The following is a 10,199-nucleotide window of genomic DNA, read 5'->3' on the forward strand; positions in this document are numbered from 1 at the left end:
AGGCACCTGGCCCGGGCGGCCCCTCCTCCGGCCGCGGGGAGGTCTCGGCGGGGGCGCGGCCGGCCCCCGCCCCCCGCCCCGGCCCCGCCCCGGCCCCCGCCCCGGCCTCCGCCCCCGCCCGCGTCCCCGCCGCGCCAGACTGCGACCCGCGCGCCCCGCTCCGCCGCCCCGGCCCGGGCCGCCATGTCTCAGTGGTGAGTGGGGACCCGGGGGCGCGGGCGGGCACGCGGGACCCCGGCTCCCCTGCTCCCCCCGGCCGGGGCGCCCTGGGCCGGCCTCAGCCTCGGGGACCGCGGGGCGCCCGCGCGGCGGGGATGCCGGGTCCGCGCGCCCGCGCCGGCTGGCGGCGCCCCGCGCCCGGGGGCCCCCCCAGCCAGACCCGCACCCCAGCCCCAGGGCTTCCTGCGTCCTGGGCGACTCCGGCCGCTCTCGCCTCTCTCCCCCCGGGGTGGCGGGGTCTCCCTCCCCTGCAGCCTGGGGCGCACGCGCCTCTCCCCGCTCCTCCCCGCCCCCCAGTCCCCTGCGAGCCTTTTGCCTAGAGTTGGGGGGGGGCGTGCAGGTGGAATGGGGCCGCCCTTCACCCTCCTCCCCTGGGGTGCCCTGGCAGCACCTCCACCAGCCCTGGCCTCGGGGAAGAACCCCTAAGGCAGGAAAACCAGCCCGAGGCTCGGGGGCCCGGGCTTGGGTCACCCTCCGCGGGCTTTTCCCCTGCTGCCTGCACAGGAACCTCGGGGCCCCCTGGAAACGTCGCCCCGTGGCGCTCAGCCCGCTGCACCCGGGCCACCCCATCCTTCAACCACCAGCTCTGCAGCGCCCCCTCCGCGCCCCCCCCCCCCCCCCCCCCCCGCCCCCAGGCTTCTCCAGAGCCCCGGCCTCCCTGTACTGCAGTCAGCCCCGTTGACCTGGGCCCTGAGGCCCGGCTGTTCTGCCTTCTTTGGAACCCTCAGCCCTAGTCGCCATTGCAGAGGCCACAGCAGGCGGCCTGGCCACCCCTAGAGTGTGGGCTCAAGGCAGAGGGTCCTGGGGTCCAGGGGCGCTATCTTCCCAGCCCAAGTCTGGCCAGCACCCCTGGCAAAAAGCTCTCATTTCTGCTTCTGAAATGGGTGTGGTGGGGCTGCCTGGGTAGGGAGGGTGTGTCCCCCCCAGGACAGTAGAGCTGGAGGACTTCGGGTTACCTAGTGGGGGTCAGAGGACAGTGGCCATGGTAGGAGGAGGCCATTTTCAGGCCCGAGGATGGGGTAGATCAATCTTCAGGTCTCACAGTAGAGCCTGCTCCCCAGTGTCCCCCCAATTACTGAGCTCCCAGGCTCAGAGCAGGTGCCACCTCTGCCCCTCCCAAAGGTTCACTGGGTTTACACAGGGAAATGAAGACAAACGGGGTTCCTCGCCTCCCTTTTCGGGGGTCAGAGAACAGCAGAGTTTCAGACATTGATGACCCAGCCCTGGGTTATTGCCCTCATTTCCGGGAAGAGGACAATATAATAATATGCCCTGGAGAGAATATGCCCTGGAGATAACATGCCCTGGAGGTAATATGCCCTGGAGGTAATATGCCCTGGAGAGAATATGCCCTGGAGAGAATATGCCCTGGAGATAATATGCCCTGGAGGTAATATGCCCTGGAGATAATATGCCCTGGAGGTAATATGCCCTGGAGGTAATATGCCCTGGAGAGATTGAGGGAGGCCCTGGCAGTCATTACGTCCAGGGTCCCCCCGCCCTTGTGGGACAGCAGTTCTGGGGCTCCTGGGAGAGTCATGGAGACGCATCCTTTCCTCTCTCCTCTGCCTTTCTTCCGCCCCACCCCCAGGAAGAGAAAGGTCTACAAGAGTGTGTGCCTGGCCCTGGCCCTGCTCGTGGCCATCACGATATTCCAGCGCAGCCTGACCCCCAGCCAGTTTCTGCAGGGCCCCCCGCTGCTTACCTTGGGGCTACAGAAGGCCGAGAAAGACAGCAGTCATCCCATGAGCTCCAACAACTTCTGGAAGAGCCCCAAGGATGTGGCCCCCCCCACACCCCTGGCTCCAGAGGCACCTCAGATCTGGGACGTGACCACCACTAACTGCTCAGCCAACGTGAACTTGACCCACCAACCCTGGTTCCAGGGCTTGGAGCCCCACTTCCAGCAGTTTCTGCTCTATCGCCACTGCCGCTACTTCCCCCTGCTGCTGAACCACCCGGAGAAGTGCACGGGCCGCGTCTACCTGCTGGTGGTTGTCAAGTCGGTCATCACGCAGCACGACCGCCGTGAGGCCATCCGCCAGACCTGGGGCCGCGAGCAGGACTCGGCGGGCGGCGGCCGCGGGGCCGTGCGCACCCTCTTCCTGCTGGGCACAGCCTCCAAGCAGGAGGAGCGGGCCCACTACCAGCAGCTGCTGGCCTACGAGGACCGGGTCTACGGCGACATCCTGCAGTGGGACTTCCTCGACAGCTTCTTCAACCTGACCCTCAAGGAGATCCACTTCCTCAAGTGGCTGGACATCTTCTGCCCCAGTGTCCCCTTCGTCTTCAAGGGCGACGACGACGTGTTCGTCAACCCCACCAACCTGCTCGAGTTCCTGGACGACCGGCAGCCTCAGGAAGACCTGTTCGTGGGTGACGTCCTGCAGCACGCGCGGCCCATCCGCAGGAAGGAGAACAAATACTACATCCCCACAGCTCTGTACAGCAAGGCCAGCTACCCCCCCTACGCCGGCGGCGGGGGCTTCCTGATGGCTGGCGGCCTGGCCCGGCGCCTGCACCACGCCTGTGACACCCTGGAGCTCTACCCCATCGATGACGTCTTCCTGGGCATGTGCCTGGAGGTGCTGGGGGTCCAGCCCGTGCCCCACAATGGCTTTAAGACCTTCGGCATCTCAAGGAACCACCAGAGCCGCATGAACAAGGAGCCCTGCTTTTACCGAGCCATGCTGGTCGTGCACAAGCTGCTGCCCCCTGAGCTGCTGGCCATGTGGGGGCTGGTGCACAGCAACCTCACCTGCTCCCGCAGGCTCCAGGTGCTCTAACCCTGGGCTGAGGGGAGAGGCGAGGGCTGGACCCCGCTAGTCGTGGGTTGCAGGGACAGTACCCAGATGAGATGGTCCCTTACAGGAAGGGAGAGGGTTTGGGCCTCTGTGCCCCTAGTGTGGGGAGGTGCCGGTGGACAGATGGGGCCTTTCTGTGCAGACACTTTCCAGAAAATGGAGCTGAGGCCCAGGAACATTTGGAACCGCCCAGACCAGAGAAGGTCATCCCAGGAGCAAGGCTGCTGGCCACCCTCCAAACCTAGATCGGTTGCCTGGGCTCCCTCTCACTCTGTGGGAGGCCCCGGTGGCCTCTGATGGTGTGTGGGGGCTACCTGGGCAGCCCCCAGGAAAAGAGGAGGTTGCAGAACCCTGTGCTCAGGTACTGGGCTAGGCCATGGGCCCATGGCTGCCCTCTGATCTCTAAGAAGATTCTCCTTTTCCCCTGAAATGCCTCAGTCTCTCCACAGGCCCCAGGGGCTCTTTCAGGAGAAGCTCAGCCCTGTGCAGGCTCACAGGCCCCCTGCGGCCACGCCCTGCGTCTCCTGGAGCCAAAGCCTCAGAAGGCCCTCCTGGCACTCCCCCGACCTGCCTGGTGAAGGTTGCCCTGTCTCTGCTCCCAGGTGGCTTCGCTTCCGTCTCTGCCCTGGGACGCTCCACCAGGCCTGGGCGGAAGCTAGACCCACCTCTCTGACTACCTCAGCGACCCTCAGAACCTCTGGACAGGCTGTGGCACCCCCGCCCCTCCCCCGGCACAGGGCGAAGAGCAGTGCTCCGCCCCCAAGTCATGGTGCTGCTGACCAGCCCAGGGCCTCCAGCAGCCCCACACGGGCCTGGCTCCTTGGCCGGAAACCAGCTGTTTGACCCTGAGGTGGACAGTCCCCTGTTACTGTGAAGCTTTATTTATGAAGAATTTAAAAGCACCAGGCATAGGAGTTCTTCCCTCTCTTCCAGCAAGACAGCACGTCCCTCTGCCTCTCCTACCCCCCCAAACCTCCTACCTGTACCCCACTTCTCCAGAGCCTGAGTAGACCAGCATTTGCCCCTTGGAGGGATGGAGTGACCCTCTTGGGACACCCCCAGGCTCGGGTCCTTGGAGGGTACAGAAGGATCCCCCCTCACATCTCAGGGGTCCACCTGGGTGAAGACTGAGGGATTAACTGCTCAATAAAAGGGGGCTGTTTTTTCTGGGGTGAAACTTCCAGTTGCCATTTCCATCTGCGGCAAGTGGGGGGCCAGAGATTTCTGAAGACAAAGCTTGTTCCTTGTTCCTGGCTGGGGGTGTACAAGGACCCCTTAGGGGCGCTACAGGGAGGTGAGTGCCAGGATTAAGGCAGAGGCTCCGGTGAGAGTGAAGAAAGATGCCGCCGGGCTGGCTGAGGAGGCCGGAGAGACCTGCGAGCTCCCAGGATGTTCCCAGGAGGCCCCAGCAAGTGGTCCCCAGCTGCTGTTAGGGCAGGTGGGGTTGCTGGGCTCCCTGGTACCCCTTCAGTCAACCTGGAAGATTGACAGGCTGACAAGAAGCTTTGAAACTGGCTCAGGGTGGGGTCCAGTGTGGGGAGGGGCAGGGTGGGGAGGCTGTGCTGGGCCAGGACCTTGGGGAGGGCAGTGCCCCCTGGAGAGTTCCCAGGACAAAGGGAGCAAGCCAACAGCTCCTGCCTGCACCCCTCTCTGGCACCCCCCAAAACCCCTCACTGAATGTCTACACTGGGCCTCTCCCAGACGAAGGGTAGGAGTGGCTGGGTCCTGATTACAATGCAGCGTCTTAGAGCTAAGAAGGGGTGTTGAGGCTAAAAATGCCCATGATGGCTCCAGCCGCCTGGGTCCAGCCTCCAGAGGAGGGGGGAACATGAGGTGGCTGTTTCTTTCTCCCGGGTTCGGATCCCGCCCTCCCCTTTCAGTCAGCCAGCTGCGAAATTCACAGAGCCCCTTGCAGAATGAAAATGGCGGCCTGGCTTCCCAGTCGGCGCCGCATCTGAAGTTTGCCTCCGCAGAGAGGAAGCTGGAGCCCTTTGCAGGTGAGATGCCTGGCGACTCCGTGTCGGAGGCATGAGGAGCCCCCGGCACCAGCTCAGTCCTGCACCGCCCCAGAGCACCCTGGCCAGGACGGCAGAAAAGCAAAAAGGAGCCCTAGGGCCTTTGTCTTCTCGGAGCTCGGTCCAGCGCAGGCAAGTGCAGTGAGGGGACACCCAGGAGGCTTCAGGGTGGAAGAGTCACCAGGCCGGGTGGGTGTCCAGAAAGCCCGAGGACATCCAGGGGCAGGGGATCCTCTGCGGCCTGAGGCTGCGTGGGCAGGCGTGTTTTGCAGCTGCGTCAGCAGGCAGGGCCTGTTCTCGGGGATTTGGGGTGCAGGAGGGAATGCAGACTCCATCCTGAGGGCAGAGGAGCACGGCCCATGGGCCCTGGGTGGACACCTCTTTCTCTGGGTGCCATGGACGCACCGGCTGGAGCTCTGAGTGCAGGCGTCAGTCCTCAGCCTCTGCCCCACGCGGGTTCTTGTCCTCACCTCCCTTCAGATCTCGGGGCCCAGCCCGAGGCCAGAACTGTCACCTCGCAGGGCAGCGGCACTGGGAGTGGCGCGGGGGCGGGGGGCGACTACTCGAAGTCCGCGTGAGGCAACGGGCAGCCTGGAGGGGCCGCACTCCCCGCGGGCAGGTGTGGGGTCAGCATGGAGGGGGGCCGGGAGGGCGTGAAGCGTCCTCTGCGGCGGGTGCCTCGCCCTCCGCACGGCGGCGCTATGGAGCTCGCGGGCCCCCGAGTCCTTGGGCGCGTCCCCCGCCCGGGGGTGCCGCGGAGCCCAGACGTCCGACCCAGAGAGTTGCTTCTCGTCGTCACCCTCAAACACCCGTCCCCAGAGAGCGCCCCTCCCCGGAGGGCAGCAGGGCCCGCGGGGTGCCGCGGCGGGCGGCTGGGGAGCCCCCGGCCCGCGGCCTCCTCCGGCCCTCGCGCAAGCGGCCGCGGTCCGTCCCCGGCCCGGCGTTGGGGAGCGGCCGAGGAGGGGGTGGCCCTTCCCCCCAGGCCCTGGGTTCTCGTGCAGAATTTCCCCGCGCCCGGCCGCCGGCTCCGCATTCCTGGGGCCTTTGTGCGGCCACAAAGCCCGGCCCCCCTCCCGGCCGCGGCGAGCGCGCACGCATTTGCACAACTAAAGGAGCCCCCCCCGACCCCCCCCCCCCGCCCGGGAGCCCCGCGCCTTCTGACAAAGAAGGCCTGTTCCGAGTAGCTGGGCCTCTCGGGCGAGGAGGCGCAGGGAGGGAAACTTCTGGAACCCCGTTATAAATCATTGGGCAAACGAAAAAACGGCGGCTCCCAGGAGGGGGTCCCTCGGGCCCGCGCCCCGCACTTGCTGCCCCGCGAGCGCTGCGGCCCCGCCCCGGTGCCTAGAGGGGTCGCGCGTGTCCGGGGCTGTGTCTGGAGCCCGAAGAGCGGGGAAACGCCGAGCCGTTGGGACGGGGGTGCCGGGGGAGCCCGCGGAGGCTGCACCGAGGGGACGGGTCTCTCCGGGGTCCCTCCGAAGGCTGCGCGGCGGGGGGCGCCCCCGTCTCGGAGCCCCGCGCCCCCGGCCGACCCCGCGCGCGGCTCCTGCGGCGGCCCCGGGCCCGACGGCGCGGCCGGGCGCCTCTGCCCGCGGCGGAAAAGCCAGTTTGGCCTCGGTTTGCAGTTCGAGTCCTTCGCCCGGCCCGGGAGCGCGTGGACGGCGGCGGGGCGTCCGCGGGCACGTGCGGCTCCGGAGAGTCCGCGGGGCGTCGCGGCGCCTCCGGAGTTTGCGTCTCGGGATGCGCTTCGCGTCTTCCAGGGAAACTCGGGGCTCCACCCGGGGCTCGAGCCCGCCGCTGGTCTGGGCGCCCCCATCCTCACCATTGTCCCCCCGACTCGCCTGACCCTGCGTCTCTCATCCGCCTCGCGGTGGCCCTGGCGGCCCCAGAGACAGCCCTGGACTCTCCCCAGCGCAAGGCCACTATGGAAAGTTCCAGAACCCCGTGATGTGCGCAGTCTTACTTCCCCGTGACAACAATTGCCATTTGGCGGGACGCGGGATGTGCCTGGTGCGTGGCGCGCCCTGGACGTGCAAAATTTCGACGTAATTCAAGTCGAAATTCTCCTCACTGAGCCTCGGTGGCTCTGGGGGTGACCTTCCCGGGAGCCCCGCCGGGCGGGTCACGTCCACCCCGGGGCGCGCGGCCTGGGGGTGTCGGCAGGCGCGGGGGGGGGAGCGGGGCGGGCGGGGCTGGGGACGTCGCGGGGCCGCGGGGACCGCGGGGAATCTGCGCGCTCGCGTTTCCGCGGGACGCCCGGAATTGCGCCCCCGGCCCCGCTGTGGCCCGTGTCCCCAGGGCCCCGCCCGGCGCTCCAGGCGCTCCAGGCGCCCCCGGTCCCGCGCTCCTTCAAGGGCGGTCGGGCCCAGAGGCCGCGGCGGCCCCGCCCGGGGCTCCCCCGGGCCGCGCGCTTTGCCGTCGGGAATGCGGCTGGGGCTGGGACCCCGGGAGTCCGCCGGGGCCCGAGGTGGGGCTCTCGCCCCGGCACAGCTTTCCCAGCGGGACCTGCCTGCGAGGGTCGCGGGGCGCTGGGACGACCCTTCCCAGCCGGCGCGCCCAGGCAGGGCCCCCAAGATCGATGGCGGGGGGCGGGGCGGGGGGCCGGTGGCGTCCCCTGCGCTGCGTCCTCCCGGGAGACGGCCGAGAGCGCCCCCCGCTGGCCAAGCAGGGCATCGTGTGACAGAAGGAAGTTAACGGTTTTGCTGCTTCTGGGAAATCTGCGCCCCACGTCCGCCCCGTCACCTAAGGCATGTGCGCCTCAAAATCCTGGCACAAGGGCCTCCCTGGCGGCGCAAGGGGTTAAGTCCCAGCACTATGAAGCTGTCCGCAGCCTCTGCAGCACCAGATCCGTCCTCAGCCGCGGAGCTACCCACAGGGCCCAGCAGACCTCTGGAGTCCCGCCCGCTGCGCCCCTCAGCAGTGTATTTCAGTAGATCTGCCTGTTCTGCTCCCCACTCTGTGTCTAGTGAGTCCACTCACGCCCCCCGCCCCCATCTCTGGCCTGCACCCCAGTTCTTGTAGGCATAAATAAATACATAAATACTTTTTTTAAAATGCAGGCAAAACTCCTCTCCAATCTGTTTAACAAGAATTGTTTCCTGGCAGGAAGGGCCCTGGGGATTTCAGCTTTTGAGGGGCGGGGGTGGAGGGGGGGGTTGCCTGTTTAAGGAAGATGGTCTCCCGAGCAGGTGTCTCCAAGGGGAGGAGCAAAGTCTAGGAGAAAGAGTGTCAAGATCAGGACAGACATGGTGGCCTTGGATGGATGCAGGTGGCGATGAGGCCCCCAGAGCCACCTGAGGGGAAGGAGAACTGGTTTTCCTTCTACCCGAGTAGATCAGTGCAGCCTCAGGTTGACAGAGCTCTCCCTTAAGGGCCTTTTGAGTCAGAAGCAAGACCCTGGCCATCAGGAAATGGTTTGCTGCCAACCGGCTTAGTGCCTGAGCTCTCCCAGAAAAGGGGGCACAACAGCCCCCCTTTCATCGCGCAATCACACGTGCAACCGTGCTTAAGTGTTTGGTTGCTGGCGATACAGAATTCAGGCCGAATTGGGTTGAAACCTTGAAGATTTGCAGCCCGTGGGAGGGGAGGGTCAAGGGCACCGCCGGGTCCTGCTTCTCCAGGACATAGACACCAGCCCAGGCAGTCACCCCACTTTCCTGGGGCCCCCCCAGGTCCTGAGGAATGGGCATATGATACCGTAATTTCAGGCCTAGTGTCCCAGCCAGGAATGGATCCCAGGCTGCGGGCTGAGCCCCAGCCCCGAGACCCCCAGGGGTTGGCGTCTCACGAAGCCGCAGCAGGAACTTCGCAGACGCTCAGGCAAGCACGCGAGAAGAGCAGATTTGTTTAGAGAAAGGAAAGGTTTATTAAGGAGGAGAGGAACAGAAGTAAAGTGGGACTCCCGGGCCATGGAACCAGGCCAGGGAGGGGCGAGGAAGCCGAAGTGGAGTCGGGAGTCAGACCTTCCTTCCCTGGTGATTCTACAGCCCCGTGAGTCCCCTTGTGATTGGAGCTCGGTGGTCTCACCCGCTGGGCCACAGATGTCTCTTGCCCAGCACTAAGTCTCTGTGTCCCAGCCCTTATCTTAGCGCCCTTTTTCTTTATCATCCTCGTTCCGGAATGTCCTGTTGCCCCTAGTCCTGGGTGTTTGATTAGTTCCCTGTGAAGTTTGTTGCCCTGATCTCTGGAGCCTTCCTTATTCCTCTGAGGCTTTTCCTTTCTATCCTGACCCAAGGAGCTCTCCCTTGCCCTATGACTCACCGAGACGCAGCCAGGTGCCAAAACTGTACTTTAGCCGCCATGCTTAGCCTGCTGCAAATAGTCTGGAAGACAGGCCAGAGGAGTTCTGGGCACAGGTGGCTGTCCCCCGAGCTGCCTGCACTCGGCTCAGTGCCGCTGCCTGGAAACACCCAGATTCAGCTCAGGCGGCTCTTCCAGATCTAGGTACGTGCTTCTGACTTGATTTATTTTATGTAATTTCAAGCGATATGTCTGGCACTGGAAAAGAGAGTTTCTTTTTTTTTTTTAAAGATTAATTTATTTTTTTATTTTTTTTTTTTTTTTTTTTTTTGTGGGACCCTCGCCGATGGCCAGGGATCGAACTGGCACTGCAGAGGCTGCGGGCAGCCTCGCAACCCAGCGCTCAACCGCTGCACCACCAGGGGAGGCCCAAGATTAATTTATTTTTATACAAGAACCGGGGTACAGGCCAGATGCGCGGGAGGGTGACAGGATTCGCCAGAGACAGAGTGGGGAACAGAACAGGGAGACTGAAGAAATACACTGCTGAGGGGAGCCGCGGGCGAGACAGGAGAGGTCTGCTGCGCCATGTGGAATCCTCGCGGGCCGGCCAGGATCAAACCCGCGCTGCAGAGCTGCAGACAGCTTTACAGTACGGCGCTCAACCACTTGTGCCACCAGGGAAACCCTGGAAAAAGAGAGTTTCTGATGCCATGTGTCTTTCATACAGATCAGCCTCAGGTGCAGCCAGTACCCCAAAGCTGTCCCCCCTGCTTCCGGGCCCCTGTGCAGATGATGACCCATCCTGTCAGGATCTCCTTGGTTATACGGCACAGTTGACTTAAAATAGGGAGATGGCCTGCATGGGCCTGATGGAACCTCACGAGCCCTCGGCCGCAGGCAGCTTTCTCTGGGTACCGAGAAG

The 10,199-nt window shown here is 64.8% G+C and overlaps 1 protein-coding gene across 1 annotated transcript; it reads left to right on the plus strand.

Annotated features, from left to right (window-relative positions):
- Window positions 1–162: 162 nt before the first annotated feature.
- On the plus strand, window positions 163–4,455 carry B3GNT7 (UDP-GlcNAc:betaGal beta-1,3-N-acetylglucosaminyltransferase 7). The gene is made up of 2 exons (XM_037524222.2): window positions 163–194; window positions 1,811–4,455. Exons 1-2 carry the CDS (start codon window positions 184–186, stop codon window positions 3,003–3,005), a joined length of 1,206 nt encoding a protein of 401 aa, XP_037380119.1. The 5' UTR covers window positions 163–183; the 3' UTR covers window positions 3,006–4,455.
- The last annotated feature ends 5,744 nt before the right edge of the window (window positions 4,456–10,199 follow it).

Source organism: Talpa occidentalis, unplaced genomic scaffold, assembly GCF_014898055.3.
Source record: "Talpa occidentalis isolate TD23 unplaced genomic scaffold, MPIMG_talOcc4v2.1 talOcc4.3, whole genome shotgun sequence".
Taxonomy (NCBI): Eukaryota; Metazoa; Chordata; class Mammalia; order Eulipotyphla; family Talpidae; genus Talpa; species Talpa occidentalis.